The sequence below is a fragment of the Notamacropus eugenii genome, chromosome 2, assembly GCF_028372415.1.
Source record: "Notamacropus eugenii isolate mMacEug1 chromosome 2, mMacEug1.pri_v2, whole genome shotgun sequence".
In the NCBI taxonomy this organism is placed as follows: Eukaryota; Metazoa; Chordata; class Mammalia; order Diprotodontia; family Macropodidae; genus Notamacropus; species Notamacropus eugenii.
This window is the reverse complement of record NC_092873.1, coordinates 299,272,151-299,292,318: the sequence shown is the minus strand read 5'-3', so window position 1 is coordinate 299,292,318 and position 20,168 is coordinate 299,272,151. Positions and strand designations below refer to the sequence as shown.

At 38.9% G+C, this 20,168-nt stretch overlaps 1 protein-coding gene across 3 annotated transcripts in view; it reads left to right on the top strand.

Moving 5' to 3' along the window:
- WARS2 (tryptophanyl tRNA synthetase 2, mitochondrial) overlaps positions 1-20,168 on the top strand; it is a 78,992-nt gene that overhangs the window by 23,274 nt on the left and 35,550 nt on the right. For 2 of the 3 annotated variants that reach the window (XM_072644517.1, XM_072644519.1), the window contains exon 2: positions 19,151-19,408. In XM_072644517.1, coding sequence (XP_072500618.1) covers positions 19,151-19,408 — 258 coding nt within the window. The remainder of the gene's footprint in view (positions 1-19,150; positions 19,409-20,168) is intronic. The other variant, XM_072644520.1, reaches the window with a different exon arrangement.

The window sequence follows — 20,168 nt, the reverse complement described above, 5'->3', positions numbered from 1 at the left end:
GCATTGTATTTATGTCAATGTAAATATACAGACACCAGGAGGTACTATGATTTAGTGCATTGGGACTAAGGAATCCTCAGTTCTAATTCTACTTTACCACTGACGTCATAGGAAGCTTTGACTCAGATTCTCAGTGTCATTATTTTATCTGTAAGATGTATGTGGTAATATTAGGTCCATACTCACAGGATGGGGGGACTAATTTTTAAAAATTAATTAATTTAGGAAGTGTCTAGACCTATTAATTTAACTAATTCTTCCTTCAGTACTTCAAGATCTATGATTTCCTCTTTGTATGTATTCCTTTTACAGATATAGCTCGCAACTCCTCCATGCCTTAGTAAAATAATTTTACCAGTTACAAACACCAAAAAGAGTCCTCTCCTGGTGGCCAAGTTTTTGGTGAAAGACCTCCCAAAATTTAGCTAGGTTGGTCCCTAGGCAACAAATGCATAACCCATTGGAAGATCTATTCTCAAAGCCTTTCTAGCTTGGAAACACCTGCTTGAAGTTGTGATATGCAGACACAGCCTTCAAGACCACAAAGTTACCTCTATTCTGTGATAAGACCTTGGAGAAGTCAAGTCAGCAAGCTTCTGTTAAATGCCTGCTGTGTGCCAGGCACTGCATTAACCAAAGGAGAAACAAAGAAAAACAAATACCAGGGTAGGGAGGTCATAATCTAGTGGGGAAACGACATGTAACCAACCATGTACAGGCCATCTGTACACATCTATTCAATATATTCTATGTACATGTATGTGTATGCATACACATGCATGTATATATATGTGATGTATGTGTAAACATGCATGTATATATGTGTGGGTAAATTGGAGAGAGAAGTTGCTAGCATTGAGGGGGAGCAGGAAAAGCTTGCAGGAGAGGATTTTAACTGAGAAGTGAAGGAAACCAGAGAAGTTGGAAGGCAAAGACAATGAGGGAGAGAATTCCAGGCTTAGGGGCTAGGCAGTGAAAGTTCCTAGAGTCAGGAGGCCACTGTTCCTGAAGGACTTTTCTGAAGGAATAGAATTGCTATAAATATAAAATTATATGATTAAGCCTACCTTTCAAAAATCAGATAAGAAAGATTTTACTGCCTAGTTTTCTGTCTCTCTCCTGTTTGTAGCAGAATGCACTGAGCCTCTTTCCACTAAAGCTTATATCCTGATTTTGGTCCTTCTCACTTCTCACTTGGGCTATCACAATAGCTCCTTAACTGGTCTTCCTGCTTCTAGTACCTCCCGTCTCCAATTCTTCCTCCACATAGTTGTCAAATTGATACTCGTAAAACACTGATCTAGTTACTTTACTCTCCTACTGGAGAATCTTCAGTGACTCCCTAAAATGCCTTTAAGATAAAATTCAAAATCCTTAGCTTGGCATTTAAAGCTTGCTATACCTGTCTTTCAGTCTTTTTTCACATTACTCCTCTCCCCATAATTCCATTCCAATCCAAATGCTTTGCCATTTATTCTCCATGCAAAATATTTCATCTCCTCTCTCGGAACAAGCAACAGTTCCCCATGCTTCTCACCTCCACCTCACAGAATCCCTAGATACTTCCAAAGTACAACCTAGGTTCCACTTGATCCCTCCTGCTATCAGTGTGTTCTCCTTACAATGACTTTGTATTACTTGGTACATACTGGCTTTTATACATGTTGCATCCAGAGAAGAATGTGAGTTTCTCAACAGTAGAAACTTTTGTTGTTGTCTTAGCATCCTCACTACCTTGCGTAGTGCTTTACACATGGTAGGTGTTTAATTTAAAAAAAAATGTTAATTGAATTAACTTGTTGGAAATATAGTCCTAACTACTTGAGATCAGGAAATTGTTACTGAGTGCTTGGCACATAGTAGGCACTTAACTATTTATTGACTATTGGCTGATTTTCTCTCTTTTTAAAAAAATTCCCAGCACCTATTGATAGTGCCTTACACATAAACGGCATCTAGTAAATTGTTCAATAATTCAAATTTGAGACTGTATAATGACTCATCTGTGGTTCTGCAAATTGAGATTATCAGGAAGAGAAATGTTCATGGCTCGAGGAAAGAGGTACCCTGTTTACAGTAATACTCACCACACCCAAATAGATGCCCCCTATACAAATGACTTCTTGCTCTCACTTGTAGGGCCTAGAGATTACTTCTCCTAAAATAAATTTCTTTTCTTACCTTGTAATGTTGGTATTTTGGGGGAAGTTCACACTGTGTGTTAAAGAAGCCCAGAATATTTAAGGTGGGCACGAAGTTATTTCACAGGCACATAAGGAAAGTGCCATGATAGTGAATTCATTTGGTTCCAGTAAGAAAAGGGGAACTGGTAGATTTCAAGGAAGAGTAGCCTGAATATCTGATGGCAGTGATAAGGGGTGTGTAGTTGACTTTTTAGAGGCTTTGTACTTGTTTGAAGGTAGAATATGTGATGAGGATGTTATGAATTTAGGTTTTGTTCTCCTGATGTGTCCCTTAGAAATTTCTAAAAAACAAAAAAACCTCAGTTACTCAAACTTAATCAGATAACATTAAAAACTAATCAGATAACTAATCAAACCAATCAGATAACATTAAAAACATCAAAACTATAAAAGCATGAAAAGGAGGAAAATCCTCAAAAGTTCCAAGTTATAACCATCAGAACAATATCACTTCTTGTCAGTCTCCTTGACAGGTAATCAATCTCCTATGCCTTTTCACTGAGGTGATGCCAGGGTCTCTCTAGAATTACTTTGCTGTCTGTTATCGGATCAATGTTTCCCTGCTACATATCCCATGGGAAATTTATGGAAGTAGTTATTTCTTGCTGATCAGTGTCCAGGACCACCACTGGCACACCAGAGTGAGAAGGGCCATGGCTAGTAGATTGCTTCCTTTAAAACATTGAAAGGCTTCTTGGAGGAAGACTTTGAATAGGACTTCAGCAGGTAGAGAAAGGGAGTGTATTCTAGGCATTGGAAAGAGCATGAACAAAGAAAAGCACAGTGGAAGGAAGTCACATGGTGTCCACAAGACTAGCAGATCATTTCTTTTTGCTGGATCACTTGCTCAATGTGTATAGCAGTATTGTGAGATAAGGCTGAAAAGGTAGAAAGGTGCCAGATTGGGGAGGGCTTTGAATATCAGTGAGGAGTTTGAATTTTATTTGGTAAATAAAAGGAACCCCCCCCCCTCCCCCGACTTTTGAACTGAGGAGTGACATGACCATTCCATTAACCATGTAAAAAGTGGATTAGATGAAACATTAAAAGAAATACAAAAGAGAGCAGAAGTATAGACAGGGACACAGCCAAGCAGAACAGTGTTGGTACTGCTGTGTGAAAGTTAGTACATAGTTTAAGAACAAGTTGTAGAAGAAAGAGATTCATGTTTCCATATTTTCAAAATATGTGTTTTTGGTAACCTGGTTTCAGATCCAAGTTGCTTTCCAGAATAAGTGGATCAATTCACAACTCTGCCAGTGGATCTCATCCTTTGTACATCTGTCCTTCCAGCAATTGTAATTTTCCCTTTTTTTGTTATCTTTTCTAATCTGGATGTGTAATGGAACTCAGAATTGTTTTAATTCTTATTTCTCTTATTAAATAATTTCGGGCATTGTTTCATGTGATTGTGGATAGTTTACAGTTCTTTTAGAACTGCCTGTTCTTATTCTTGAACTTATTTGTCTTTTGGGGAATGATTCTTGTTCTTCTACATTTTCATCAATTCTCCTTATGTCTAGGATGTCAAGCTTTTATCAGAGAATTGCCTTGAGGGATTTCTTTTCCCCAGTTAAATGTTTCCCTTCTAGTTCAAACTGTGTTGGCTTTGTTTGTACAAAATCTTTATCCCTTGTTTCGTCAAGAGCCCCTCTCCTATCTATCCACCAAAAATACTTGATCATGGCCTTATCCTTAATTGGTTATGGGTCCATACCACTTTGATTCCTAGGCCTTGTAGTGAAGTGCCTGTAAAGAATGAAGATACACAGGATCTCAAAGTTCTGGTAAGTAGATCCCAGGTGACCTTGTATTTCAATATATAGGCTTTATAGCCTTTGAAAGAGTGAGGAGTTGGACTGAGTGACAAGGGCTATCCATATTTAGGGTACATCAGAATAAATCTGAAGTTTTCTAAGGAAATCATTGGTGTCAGTAGGAAGGTAGATACAATGGCTCAGGTATCTCTAGTCTTTGGAACCAACTCCAGTCTGTTCAATATATTATATATGGAACTGGGCCTCAATACTTAGCTATGCTGGCCTTCTCTGCAGCCTGTGAACAGCTGGATAGAAAATATCTTGAGCCCTGGTTCCTTCAACTCAGAAGTTTGATGTGGTGGGGACTCCATTGCCTGGAGAGCAGAACTAATTCAAAGAAGCCAAGCGAGAGGATAGACATGTTCTCCTTCCAAGAGCAGCATGAGATGTGTTTGATCAGCGTCTCACAAAAGGCCTCTCCCTGATTGATGATGACCTTTTGGAGAGCTGTCTCAGAAGTCACCCTTCTCTGTCATGAGGGCTCTCAGAGACCTTTGGAGAGGACTGTTGGTTACCAGTATCCATTCGCAAAATCTTTTCTAGGAGAAGAGGATGAAGAGAGATGAAAATGCTGATTTTAAACAGAAGAGTCTTCTATTTGGGGAATTTAAAACTGACATTGCTCTTATAGTAGTAAAAATTCCATTTACCTGAAAGACAAAACGTTGTAAGTAGTAGTAGGTTTAGTTAAAATGGTACATTAGTACTACTCTTTCAGCCATATTACATGTTAAGTATGGTTTAGTGAGTTCCCTGGGAACCTGACTGCCCCCCCCCCCCCCCCCCCCCCGCCCCAGTCAGTCAGTACATAAAAATTTAAGTCCTTACTGTGTGCTAGGCGCTATGCTGAGTTGAGGATACAGAGGCAAAATCAATTTCTGCTCTTGAAGAGTGTACATTTTAACGAAGGAAATATTTTAATAACTTGACATATATACAGAATATATACAGAGAAGACAGAAGGTAATCTAAAAGAGGAGGCATCAGCACCTGGGAGAAGTGGGGCAGGAAACACCTTTGCAAAGAGCTTTGCTTTGAACTTAGTCTTAATGGAAGACAGGAAAACCAGTAGGTAGAAGTGAGGGGATGCAGCAGAGTAGGCATGGTGGCCAGCCATTGCAGAAGCATGGAGCTGTAATACTGTGTTCAAGGAACTACAGGTAGGCCACTGTAGCTAGACTGTAGAATGTGTGGAGGGGAGTAAAGTGTGGAATGACTGGAATGGGAGGGAGGGGCTCTAGTTACAAAGAACTTTAAATATCAGGCTGAGAACTGGACATTTAGTCATGGAAGAAATCAGGAACCACTGCAGCTCATTGAGCAGGAGGATGGCATGGTCAAGACTGCTTTAGGAAAACCAATAAGTGTTTCTTGTTCCATTTAACCAAGTTTTAGAAGATAATAATAATAATAACTGGCATTTATATAACACTTTTAAGTTTTGTAAAACAGTTTACATGTTAGTGCTTTTGACCCTCACAACAACGGTGTGAGATGGATGCTGTTATTTTCTCCATTTTACAGATAGGGAACTGAGGCCAAGAGGCTAAGTAACTTGCCCAAGTGCCTGCGATTTGAACTCAGGTTTTCCTGACTCAAACCTAGTGCCACCCAGCTGCAACGTGTTTCTGCATTTGGGGTGATGGTGCCCATTCTGTCTCCACTTAATTTATTCTTTTGGCTTTCATCTGAGGTGAACAAGAAAGAGATGGTATTAGGGACAACATAAAAAAATTGTCATTTTAACAGAATACATGTATATATACTATATACAAACACATGTGTATATATACACATGTGCATATATATCTATAAATATTTACATAAGTACATAAATATATATATCATATATATGTTTTATATGTAAATGTATATGTGTTTTCATGCAAAATTCCTTTTTTTAATGACTTCCCCACTATCCTTAGGGAAAGGAGATGATTATTTTTAATGAAAATATTAACAATATCCAATATAGACTTCTAACCTGTGTTTTCCACTTACTTCCTAAGAATTTTGTCTGGAATGACCATTTTCCTCCATAGATGTCCGGGAAGTAGGAGTTCTTGGAATTTGGGTTGTACAGTGAGTAGGCTACTAGAGTCTAAAAATAGTTAGAATAGCCACTTGTTACCTACTAAAGGTTGAATGGAATTTACTTATCCTTAGCTTATTTATCTAAGCTATCCCTATTGCATTAAGACTATGATTAGGTTTTGTTGTTGTTGTTCTGGGAAAAGGTAGTCTCCTAAACGAGTTCAATTCAGCAAATAGTTATTAAGTTCCTACTGTGTACAAGGCTCTGTGCTATGCAACTACTTTCAAATATTTCTGTTCATTTCTGATATTTTAGCATTTTCACATTTATTCGATATCTTTCCTGTATGTAAATATTCCTCTCCCTATAAAAATAAACTGTGGAATGGTGGCTACATAAGATTTTTGTGGATATAAAATGTTCCTTACTAATTTAGTTCAGCTGGCAGTTTTAGTATAAGAATTTTTAAATCCTCTATATCATATATTTATGTTATTTTAGATATTATGTAAAATTTATTTTTAATTCCATTTCCAATAAAATCTGAGGAACTAATAACAAGGAACAAAATAGGTCTATAAAAACATTCCACTGTATAATGAAAAGGCACCATTGTGGGTGGAGGGAAGCTGCCCAGTCCAAGAAATTTGGTAGCAGTGTAAGTCTAAAGTAAATTCTTTTATAAAATAAAGCTTTATGATTCAATTCAGTTCAGCAGCTTAACTCAACAAATATTTATTAAGTGCCTACTATGTTCAACATAGGTGCAGCTAGGTGGCCCAGTGGATAGAATGCCAGACCTGGTCAGGGAGACTCATTTTCCTGGGTTAAAATCTAGCATCAGACACTGACTGTGTGACCCTGGGGAAGTCACTTAACCCTGTTTGCCTCAGTTTTCTCATAAGTTTACAGAAGTGGGAGTGTTTAGTTGTTGAAGGTATATGCTCTTTCTTTTTTTAAGGTTATATAAAACATATCTTGCTCCTCTTAAGTTCATTTTATGTTTTAGATCTAAACCTAGGTTGGGTCATCTGGGTAGTGCTAATAACTCAGTCTTCTCTTTCCTCAGGGCAAAAGCTTTGGGCAGTTTTCTGGAGGGGAGGAGCTAGAAGTTGGTCCTGGGTAGAAAGTGCCACCTTCAGAAATCAGAAATGTACTTGACTCCTCAACTAAGGCTAAAAGTTGCTGTTGCCCTACTGGAAATTCTCACACTTGACTTCATAGACAACACATTGCAGTAGCTGCCTTTAATTTCTTATTTTTTTTTCCCTTTTTTGGACATTTTCCCAACCAGTTACTTGACTTTTGGGTCCTTTATCAAGAGTAGGGTATTCTCTGGGAATCTATAAGATCTCAGTTCTTCCAAGGTGGCACAATCAAGCATGTACACTGGATCTGGGAGTAGGGAGAGATTTTTGTGCCCAGAGTCTTAGCAGAGTTTCCTCTCCACAGCCACCTGGCTTCCAGTTCCGACAAGCCAGCACTGGGGGCTGAGATTCAGATAAGCTGCATGGGTACGGCTTGCCATTCAGTGTGAGATAAAGATCAGCTGCCTCAGGGCCTCTACACAGGGCTGAGGTAATAATCAGCTCCTCAGTGCCCCCAGGGGTTTTATAATCCAACAATGAATGCGGGCTGCTGTGAGAACTGCTGCCACCTGCCCCATGTGGCCTAAGGCTGGAGCTATGGGACGGCCCTTTTCCCTTCCTGGTCAGCTGAGAAAACCCTGTCACTGACCTTTGGCGCCTGTGGGTTGAGGGATCTGCAAACTACTGATACTGAGACTGGAGATTCCACCCCCGAGGGCTGTTCAGGAGCATGAGGCCAAAGCTGGGCTGGGCTGTGCTCTGCGTCCAGTGCAACAGATGTTTTCCATAGGCCTTTCAGGTCATCCTGGGCTGGAAATCTCCTTCGCTCTGTTGTTCTCCACTTCTGCTGCTCCAAAATTTGTTGAGAGTCCCTCTCTACAGGTATTTTATGGGCTGTGTGGGGAGAGCCAGCATGTGTGTCTTTCTACTCTGCCATCTTGGCTCCGCCCCCCCTCCCGCCTTTAATTTCTAATGAGTGGTGTTGGATATGCTACCATACATGAACCTTAGACTTGACTATTTGGATCTTCTTGTCCCAGTTGCATTTGGGACATTACCACAAGCCCTGACTATCAGCTGTTTAAAAATGCTTGGCCCATCTGTTGAGACAGCTGCTGGACCATTCAGCAGATTATACTAAACAAGTGTTTAAAACTCAATTGTAGGCAAAGTAGAACTGTTTACATGTCAAATATGAAGGAGGTTGAGTCATACCCAGAATTGTAGAGTTAGAACATTCTGCCCACTTTATTTTACAGATAAGGAGCTTAAGGTCAGCGTGGTGAAATGACTTATCTTTGCTTTCATGAACCATATATGTATGTTGTCATAGAAGAACCATACCATCCCAAATCACTAGGCACCAGGCTTATTCTCTAATAAGAGAGAATTACTTTCAAAACCATTCAGAAAGATCAGAGATAATTGATGATAGAGATGGAATAGCACTTTTTATAGCAGCAAAAGACTTCAACCACACTAGAAGAAAATACCTAATACCTAAACTCTCCAGTGCCTGAGACTGGCATTGCTTGCATGTTTTGTCCTCAGATGTGGTTATGAGATACTGAATGCAGAAGCTATAGTACCAACTAACTTTCCAGAAAAAGAACCTCAAGGGGGTTCCTCTTTGTATCATCTAATGTCTTACCAGAATTATTGCAGCAAATTTGATAGCCTCAGAATTTCTTTCAGAGATTAATAGGAGAAAAGGTTTGGAATATTGATCTGATAGGTGAACATAAAATATCCAGTATTTTATATATTTGGGGCACTAGGGTTGAAATATTTTTTTCTTGTTCCATCTTTATACTAACATGCATACGTAGGAATCAAAGCTATTAAATGTATCATATACTCACCCTACACATAGGGTCAACCTATAAACAATAGCCATTCATATACATGCCCCACTGTTAGGCCAACTATCACTCTCTTGCTCACATGAGTAGAACCGAGCCAAATTTTCTTTAAATTTAAAAGCTTAACTTACCTGTCATGACCACAGTAACATGAGGGACAAAAATTCTCTCCAAAGGAAGGTAAATTTGGTTGGCCAAAAGTTGCCCAGTTGACATGGGTTCCTCTCCTCTCTTCCCCTCCCCTCTCCTCTCCTTTCCTCTCCTCTCCACTCCTCTCCTCTCTCAAAATCTTAAACCTAATACATTCTGAAACTGGGACTCCAAGAGGTGCCAAGGGCTCCTGGACCCTCCAAGCTTTACAGTGATTACCAGTAGCAACTGTTGCTGTTCCCCACCCAGCCTGTTGTCTTTCTTTTTCTTGACCTCATTAAAGAGGCCATGCCCTGGCTACTTCTTAAACAGACCTATTCAATGAATGGGCTTTGTCTCACCCTAAGTGAGTGCTTGCAAAGACCTTGGCCTAAAGGGCCCAAGGTCTCCCAGTGCATCCTGGGCCATCTCCAGTCATCCTGAGGAATATCAGGTCACTGGATTCAGATGGCTCTGGAGGAGAAGTGAGGCTGATGACCTGCACAGCCCTCCCTCACTCAAATCAAAGTCAAGTGCAAGTCATGTCATCATTTCTCTGATGGCATGGTCTTCTTTGGCAACGAAGGATGAACACGACACAAGGTAGGCAAATAGGAATATATGTTTATTCCAAGTATTTCCTAGTTAATTACCTTGTAGTAGGAATAATGGCAGGGTTGTAATAGTACCAGTTCAAATTTTAGGGTGTTTTTAAAAGGTTTACAAAGCATTTTTGTATATTATCTTATTTGTTTCTCACGGCAACCCTGTGATGTAACATGCTGTTATTATCCCCATTTTATGGATGAGGAAATAGGATTTGGAAAGATGAAGTATCTTGCCCTTGAGAATACAAATAATGTCTGATTGGGATTCCAGTAGTTGATATGCTTCTGGCTTTCGTACCATGCCAATGATACCTGGATACCTCAAATTCTTTGATTTTCCTTTATTTGTAGGCATGGTATTAATACAATTAGTGGCTGTCAAGCTTGATATAAGTACCACTGGAACTCTCATTGCCTGCAACCTGAAATTTTCATGTGGAGTCTACCTCTCTTTTAGCAGGTGTCTTTAAATGCAACTTGTCCATCTTAAATAAAGATATAAATTTTGCTTAGACATTTCAGAAAATTACATTGGGGAATTACTAATAATTTGTGAATTTTCCATTATATCATGATTTGGTATCAAAATTAAGTTAATTTTGACAAGTCTGCACCTCAGGGCAGGAATAGCAATAGCTGTCTTCACCAAATGGTTGAGTATATCAACTTCACATTTGATTACACCATTTCATTCGTTCTTCTGGAATGTATCAAATTCCAGTTCTGAGACAATCTTAGGTCCTGTGGTTTCCATTGCAAAAGTGGCATACCCAGTAAGATTAGTTTATTGGGAATGGAGTTGATCAGCAAATGCACACCTGGTGTAAAATTAAGAACAATTTTTTGAAAGACTCCATCCTTCATGCTCTTTGGACCAGCCCTTGTGGACCATTGTCTGCACATGGCTGACACTCCAAACATCAGAGTGAATGAATGAATGCCTGTGGGCTGGGCCTGAGCCTGTTTGCCTTGTGGTTTGCTTCCCAGTCCACTGGGAAGCCCATGCTCCTTTCATTTTCATTCTTTTCCAACTCTAGTGCTTTTGAACAGAGGAACCCCCCCCCCCCCATCCTCCCGACCCCTAAACTCCACATTCCAACCCCATGATCTCATGGTACCAAGCATTTCTCCCCTGCCAAGCAGCCAGGCTGCCTGCTGACTCTCACAGGGGGAACAGACGGGAACATAAACTTGCTGTAGAGGAGCAAGACAATTTCTGTATATTTTTAAGACCAAAAATCCAGTATTCATTTAGAGGTTTTATTTTTTTTAATAGCTCCTTGAAAATTCAGCAAAATAATTCATGCTGCCCTTATTTCTTGATAACATCATTCCCTTTGCACTGATGTGTAGAGTCTCAGAAACCAGAAAATGAAAAAGATATATTAGATCATGTCTAGGCCATTCCCAGTGGCCAAAATTCTTTCCCACAGTCTCCTCCAGCACTTTTCCTATTCCAGTTTTCTCAAGAATTGGAATTTCCACCTCTTCTCCTGGGAGATGATTCCTTAGGATTTCTGGGTCTCCATAGGGGAATTTCCCTGCCATTGTGTGGAAATGTTCCTTTTCTTATTTTTAGTTCAGTATTCCTTGTTTTCACAACCCTAAACAGTGTCTTTCCTTGGTCAAGAATTTTTGGATGGTACATTCACCCATACCATGATATCTAGTCTTGAACAAGGTTTAGGGTTTTCCTGTTTTTTTTTTTTTACTTAAACATACCATATAAACACACATACATGTATAAAAAATACTTACATGTACGTACCCTACATAAATGCTCAGAATCATAGATTTTGAGTTGGAAGGTTTTTCAGACTATCCAGTCATACCCATGCATGAAAGGAATTTCCACTACACTATATCAACAAAGGGTTACCTAGCATCAATTTGAACTTACCTTTCCCCATAAATCAACCTCCTTAGCCCTTTCTTACTAAATTGAATTCTTTTTTTAAAGTGTCATCTTCAGCCCTACAACCATGAAAGCCTAATCTGTTCCATTTTATAAATTCATTTTCTGTATCAGTCTGAATCAGAAATTATTTAGAGGAAAGTGATTTGGTATCTAAATGATAGTCTACCGCATTTGTAACTTGGAAGACTGTTTTTGGCTTCACTTTTCATTTATTATTTGTAAAATGGGAAAGATTATGTTTGTCACTCAGCTTTTTAAAACATATATTTATGTTTTCTCACCTCACAACTGCTACCCCCAGCACCCACACTCACCTATCCCTACCTAAAGATACCTGGTTAGAGAGACCTGAAGATGCAGCTAAAGAAACTCTTTTCTGCAGAGGCAGAGATTTGGAAATTGAGGAGATACTCATCATTGGGAGAATGGCTGATCAAGTTGTGGTGTATGATTGTAATGGAATAATGCTCTTGTGCTCTAAGAAATAATGAACAGAATGATTTCAGAAAAACCTGGGAAGACTTATAGAAACTGATGTAATGTGAAATGAGCAGAACCAGAACATTGTACACAGTAATAGCAACATTGTATGATGATCAACTGTGAATGATTTAGCTCTTCTGATCAGTACAGTGATCCAAGACAGTTCTGAAAGACCTATGATTTAAAATTCTATCCACCTCCAGAGAGAGAATTGATGGAGTCTGAGTGCATATTGAAACCTAATTTTTTTACCTTCCCTATTTTTTTTGCTTTTTTTTTTTTGCAACATATCTAATATGGAAGTATGTTTAGCGTGATTTCATATGTATAATTATGTTACATTTCTTGCCTTCTCATTGGGTGAAGGGAGAGTGAGAGAGAGGCAGAGAATTCGGAACTCAAAATTTTTAGAAAATGTTAAAAATACATAAATAATTTATTTTTTATTTTAAAATAGAGCTAAAGGACACAGTTTGGGGAGGGATAATGAAAGAGAGACAATTGAAGTTGTGTGTGATCAAAAGGTTCTTCATGTACTGTGTAGCCAGGCACATAATCCAGTAGTGGAAATTACATCCTCACTGCTTCAATCTTTATATATTCATTATTCCTTTCTCTTTCCCTTCATTCCGTGAGGAAGAGACTGCTCTCCTATTTATCAAAGCTAACACCACTACTTGGATCACGGATCTCACCCCCTCCCATTTCCTCAGGAATTTTGTTCCTTTGGTCCTTCTTTCTCTCTCAGATGTTAAATTTTCACTTCTATTGCTTCCCTTCTCCCTAAAAAAATAAAAGCTCACATGTCCCCGAATAGAAAAAAATAATAAAACTTCCTTTCAAGTTGCTGTCTCTGTTCACTGCCAACTTTTTTAAAACAGTAGTAATCCAATCAATCAATTATTTAGCAAGCATTTACTAAACACTATGGTCACTGGGAATCAAAGACAGAAGTGAAACAATCCCCTTCCCTTGCATAGCTTACAGAATAGCCCAGAGGAAGACAACATGTACACATATAGATTGATTCAGAATAGATATAAGGTAATATTGGAGGGATAGCAATGGCACAAGCGGCTGGAGCCTCTGAAAAGGCTTCATTTAGAAAGTGGCATTTGAACTGAACCTTAAAGAAAACTGGTAGAGGTGAGGAGGGAGTGATTTCTAGGCATGGAAGATGGCCAGTGGAGAAAATGGAGCTGGAAGGTAAAGTTCTGTGTGTAGGAAAAGTAAGAAGGCCAGTTTGGCTAGGTCATAATGTACATAAATGGGAGAAATTCTAATAAGGGTGGAAAGTTAGGATGGGGCCATGTTGTGAAAAGCCCCATATGCTAGAGTTTGTATTTGATCCTTGAAATAATGGAAAACTACAAGAGTATACTGAGTGGTAGAGTGACATGATCACACCTGGTTTTAGGAATATCATACTTTGTTAGTGATACTGAGGATTGATTGGAATAGGAAGACATTTGAAGTGGAGAGATCAGTTAGGAAATTATTAGTAGTAGTTTAGATGAGAGATAATGAGAACATTAATTACCTGTTGGCTGTGTGAGAGGAATGTAATGGACAATTTGGTATGTTCTAGAATTAGAAACAAGATTAGCAACTGACTGGATATGTATGATGAGTGGAGGATGATGACAAGGTTATGAACCTGGGTTACTGGAAGGATGGTGGTATTCTTAACATAAATATAGAAATATAGAAAGTATAGAAATGGAGACTAGATAATAGGTTCTGTTTTGGACACATTCACCTTGGGATGCCTATGGAATATAACAGTTGAAAATACCCAGTTTTTGTAATATAGAACTGGAGTTCAGGGAAGAGACTAGGACTAGATATATAGATTTGGAGGTCATCAGCATAGAATAATAATTAAACCTGTGAGAGCTAATAAGATAGCCCTGAGACAGTGTATAGAAAGAAGAGAAAAGGGCCCAGAAGAGGACCTTGGAATACATTCATAATAGGGAAGCATGTTATGGATGGCGATAGCCCACAACCCTGAGTCCAAGAGCCTTGTTAATAGTAGACTCCTCCCTCCACTCTACGTCACTGGCCCTCCTTCTGTTCTGGGTCCTGTAGCCATCACTGAGGTAAACATTCATAGTGGAAAAGGGGCTCAGTTTCCTTGCTACCACCAATATCAACAGCTACTGATAGGAGCCAAGAGCCCTAGAAATGGCAGCAGCCTGAAAACCACTGATCTGCTTCTAGTCCAGCCTCATAGTCATCATCCTGGGAAGCAGTCCTTAGGGAGATGTGACCTAGCCACTGTTACTGAAGATTCAGAAAAGAACTGTTTTCACAACAAAGTCCTCAGTACTGTCAAATTGTTCAACCTCAGAAATGTACGTTTCTGTTTTGTGTTGATATATGCTTTGCTGCTATTGCCTAAAGACCATGGGACCTTTCTGTCTGACACAGCTGAAGCTCCCCATATGTATTGTTCCTTAGGCAGACGATGCATTTATGTGCAACAAGTGCTTTATATGTTTACAATGTTCCAAATGGTGCAGATGCAAAGAAAGACCAAATAGTCCTTGTGCCTGAGGATCTCAGGTTCTAATGAGCAAGACTAAGGTGATAGTTCTATAAGTAGAGATAAGGTGACTTATAGAGATGTTATGAAAGCAAAGACAGTATTTGGTGAAAGACTGGACATGTGGGGTAAGTGAGAATAAGGAATTAAGAATGACACCCAAGCTGCAAACCTTGGTGACTGGGGAAATTTTGGTTCCCTTTATATAGTAATAAAGAATTTGGGATTAGGGGGAAAGATATTAAGTTCCATTTTTGACATGTAAAGTTTGAGATGTTGGAGAAGACAAGTATTATCAACTCAGCAGATAAAACCAGGGAGGAAAGATCAAGCGTATTCCAATGGTTATGGATATCCAGCCATTGAGTTCTAAGGCTCCTCATATCTACTCCTGTTCTCACAGATAAATAAGGTCCCCAGAGCAAGGCTAAACCTTCCCCTCAGTTTTCCAGGGGCACACCTAAGGAAGTGGAGTGTATCTTTTCTATTATGCCATCAGTTCAAGTTCCCATTCTTGCCTGTTTTTCCCACCAGTCACCAATAATTAGCAACCCACTGTCACTTAAACCAGTTAACATGACTTAGCTCTTATAAAGGGTTATTTACTGTGAAGAACTTCACAAAGCATTTTCTGCCTTATACCCTCAAGGCACATGCTTAGTCCTGGGAATATGGGCTCAAACTCAAAACAGTTCCAAGGTAGCATTTATCCCTATCAGATTCACTTCTGAAATCAGCTTTGATACTAGATAAATCTCTAGAACTTCTTGGCTGCCTTCAGCCTCTGCTGGAACAAGTAGGTTGTTCAGAACTTGGTTCTTCACTGTCTTGGTTCCAACAAATCTTGGCATAGATTCTTCCAGCTGCTAGACTCTGGTCCTCATGATTCTGACCTTTTGAAGCTCACAAGGTGGCATCCATCTCTAAAATATTTTCATTTAAAACGGGGACTATCTTGTTTTCTGTTTGTATCCCAGCATTTAGAACAATGCTGTGCCCTTAATTGTTGTTTGTCCTTCATTCTTGAAAAGGACCAATGACATCACAAGGGTAGTGTCTTAACTTGTGCATGAATTGGATTTAAGTGAGACAAAAGTAAACGGAGTCATCAGCCTCACTCTCTCCTCCAGAGTCAGTGAAGTCCAGTAGTGGCTTAGAATGAGTGAAAAGAGCAATGGTCTTCTGTCCTGGTCAGAAACTCTTTCCTCTCCTAGACTCTTTGTACCCTTATAACAACCACTCAACAAAGGATTTTTCTTTTATTTGTGATGATCCTGACAGACCCACAGTCTTTAACTCCTTGTAATCTACACTGTCCAGGTTCTCTTTCTACTTCTCTGACTCCTTTTTTTCTTATATCCACTAAATTTGTACATACCTCCAGAGTTCAGTTCTTGGCCTCTTGTTCTCCTTTTACACTTTTTCAAAAAGCTTTTCTACCCCCATGATTTCATCTCTACACATATGATTCCTAAATCTATTTTTTCAACTTTGATTTCTCCCCTAAATTTCAGTCCCTGAACTCCAACTTTCTTTTTTGGGGGGGAGGAGGAGGGAGGGCATTTGGAATTAAGTGACTTGCCTAAGGTCACACATCTAGTAAGTGTCTGAGGTCACATTTGAACTCAGGTCCTCTTGACTCCAGGGCTGGTACTCTATCCCCTGCGCTACCTAGCTGGCCCCCTCATCCTCAACTTTCTGCTAGATCTGAATTTCTTAGATAGCCCACTCTCATACGAAGAAGGGCATGGAGGAAGTATGGCTTAATGGAAGAATTCTGAATTTGTCTTTTATTATCTACATGAACCTGGACAAATCATTTCACCTCCTAAAGTTCGAATATTCTCCTTATCTGTGAAGCTAAGATGTTAAACTGATTTAATTTAGAGCTTCTGTTAGATGCTATCTGGCTGTAAACCCTTATTCTATTTCTGTGCCTTGGTTCATGCCATTTTTCCTATCTAGAATGTCCTCTACCCTTTTTACCTAAGTCCTGTTTTTTCAATAACGGTTCAAATCTGGCTTCCCTAATGAAATTTTCAACCTTGGTGATCACTTTGTCCTCCAGACTCCTATGTCAGCTGTTAATCTATGCCATTTATTTAACCCAGTACTGACTACCTTAAAGAGTTGTTTAGCCTTTTATGTGCATGTCTTGAATTCCCAAGCTAGACTGGAAGCCCTTTGAAGACAGGGATTGTCTCTTATAGGTTTATAGTGCTTAGTACTACCTAGCACATAGTAGGTGCTCAGTTTATTTTATCTTTTTTTACTAATAGTGAGCAATAACAGGTACTTCATTGATGCCCAAGGAATGACACAGGGTTTGGGGGAACCCCTTCAGGACTGGGGTAGATTCTTTTTGGAAGATTTGTGGAAGGATATCAATAAAAATTAAACAGTATGAAACTGCATAAATGGATATTAGTCTGCACTACTAACAGGTGTACTTTTATTAATGAGATCACAGATCTACTGAAGTATAAGAGGATGATCAAGGTATAGCAGTATATTAAATCTGTTGCTGTTATAATATTCATCACTGTACCTGGCAGTATAACTTAACAGAAGTGCCTTGGAAATTTAAGATCATTGGCTTTTATGGAGGGAAACAGTTATGATATGTTCTGGTATTTCTTGGTACTTCAAACAAATGAATGAAGCCAGGTATCAAGAGATGACTCAGGAAGATGCTGACTTCAAGTATTTGAAAGTTTGTCATATAGAAGAAAGGTGGGAGTTCTTCTGTTTGGCTCCAGAGGACAGAACCAGCAGCAGTGGGTGAAAGTTAAATAAAAGAAAATTTAGGCTTAGTGTCAGGAAAAGCTTGCTAAGAATTAGAACTATCCAAAAGTGGAATGAGTTACTTTGAAAGCTAGTGGGTTCCCCCTTCTCCTCCTCCTTGAAGGTCTTTAGAAGTTCCTTGGCCATTGGTCAGGTTGCTTTTGTGTTTGGATTAGACTAGTTAGTTGCTAAGGTCTTTACTCTCAAATTCTATCATTTTTTGAGCTGGAAAGCTACCAGCTTTGGCCTTCTCTACACCACTGTATCCCTGGGATTGGATTTGTAACCTCTCTTACTAATACATTTGTGTCATATGGCACCAGAATATACCGTTACCATATCTTTTATGTTTGCTCTCTTTCTAGCTGATGTCTTCTTGGACATAGGATGGTAAATTAAGTAAATACTTGAAACCTAAGTAGGTTTGTGAAACGTTTCTTTCTAAGCCTGCTGATCATTTGCACTGAGATTATCAGTAGTAAAGAAGATAAACTGAGCAGATGATTATGTGAAAAATAGTTGAATACCTATGTTTTCTTCTAGCAGACAACTAAGAAATGACTGATTTCTTTGAGCCATAGATTTCTCCCATATAAAATGAAGTTTTGGACTAGATGGACCCTTAAATTCCCTTCAGGTCCCTTTGTCCTGTAACTATTATATTTTCAGAATCTTCATTCATTTATCAAATATTTTTATTGAGTCCCTTTACTCTTTAAGGCACTATCAAGGATATAAAAATGCACAAAATGATACTTCCCTTCAAAGAGCTACTAGGGGAAATAAGAAATGTTTACAAGGAACCATCATACAAGGCAGGATGAAATATGTTCCATGTGAGAAGGATGACCAGAGTGGTCTAGATCACTATCCTGCACATTTGTTAAAAATGGCAGTAACAATACATTTTATTTTTGTAGCACCTTTCTTTCAGGAATGCACATTTTCTGATAAATGTTCTTTTTTATTGCATTATGAAATGCAGAATTATTCAGACAAATCAAAACCAACTGCTTTTTTATTGCCCATTTTCTTTCATGTTACCATCTTGGTTTCGACCACTAGGAGGTACAAACCAACAAAGAAACACAACCATGACCAAAACATTATAAATTGTAAACGTGCTTCAGAACTCAAATCCTTTGGTCCATAGGAAAAGAGAAATATTATCTTTATTAAAAATAGAGGAAAACTGGAATACAGAATGCAGAAAAAAATAAATAACTTGTCAAAGTGTTGCCAGAAGTAAAACTCAAGTTTCTTAACTCTAAATCTATTGTTCTGACTGTTGAGCCACAAGATTATTTAAATAACCTCAAACACATAGATAGTAGTAGTCTCTAGCTTTGATGACATGATGAAAGAATTTTTCAGGTGCCTTAGCCCAGAGCAATCTCTCCCTTTCCTCTAAATTCTTATAGAACTTGTCCATTTTGTTCATATGCTTCCTTCTGTTTTGTTTTTTTAGCCTTTTGTGTATAAACCCTATCTCCCAAACTAGATCATAAATTCCTTCAACTTGTATTTGTACCTCTTCTAGTCCTTTACAGATTGTAAATTGGCACCTAGCAAATGGCTGCTGGTGGTGGCAACACCTTTTATGTTGGTTAACAATAAAGGATTTCTGGATCTGGCTTCAAAAGCAAGAAGTAATGTTTTCCTTTGTTCTAGAATAATGGTATGCATCGGATATTCTCTGGCATCCAGCCTACAGGGATCCCTCATCTGGGCAATTACCTGGGAGCCATTGAAAGCTGGGTGAGTTTGCAAGAAGAATGCAGTTCTGTCTTATTCAGCATTGTAGATCTTCATTCCATCACTGTCCCCCAAGACCCAGCTGTTCTTCACCAGAGCATCTTGGATATGACTGCTGCCCTGCTTGCCTGTGGCATAAACCCAGAAAAAAGTATTCTTTTTCAACAGTCCCAGGTTAGTTTTACACATCAGGATTCTCTACAACCTCCTTTTCTTGTATCTGAGAAAAGATAAATTGTTCTTCTGTTTCCTGTTTGTTTTTCGGGTGTTTAAAGTTGATTTTGTCAGCTATGGTAACAGCAGCTACATGTTGTTGTGATCCTTTCCTTCTGTGATTACCATTTATTGTTGTTCAGTCATGTCTGACTCTTCATAACCCTATTTGGGGTTTTCTTGGAAAACCACTATTTGTAACTAAAATGTAGTGACTCTGTTCGGCAAATGTTCCTTTGTGATTCAATGTGTTGACAATGGAGTGAGACCTACTATTTTCCATTAATGTAGACATATCCACGTTGGGTATCCCATTCACTGGATATTATCCATTATCTCTAATTAAAAAAAAGGGGGCTTCAGGAGATCCGAGAGAGACCATCTAGGAACTTGAGGTCGTCCAGAGCTCCCAAGTTCAAGCCCAAGTTAAAGTAGACTTGTAGGCAAAGCTACTAGGGTTGCCTTAGCTTATTTTTGTGAATGATTTTAATGATTTCTTTTTGGCCATCAGATAGGCCAAGGAGCCCAGAGGTGTAGACCCTTAGAGGCTTCTAATAAAAAAAATACTAAAGTTTTTTTTAAGATAAATTTTTGTTGATCTCATTTATTTTTATGTTACCTGGGTGGCACAGTGGATAGAATGCTGGACCTAGAGTCAGGAAGACTCATCTTCCTAAGTTCAGATTTGACCTTAGATACTAGTTGTGTGATCCCCTGGGCA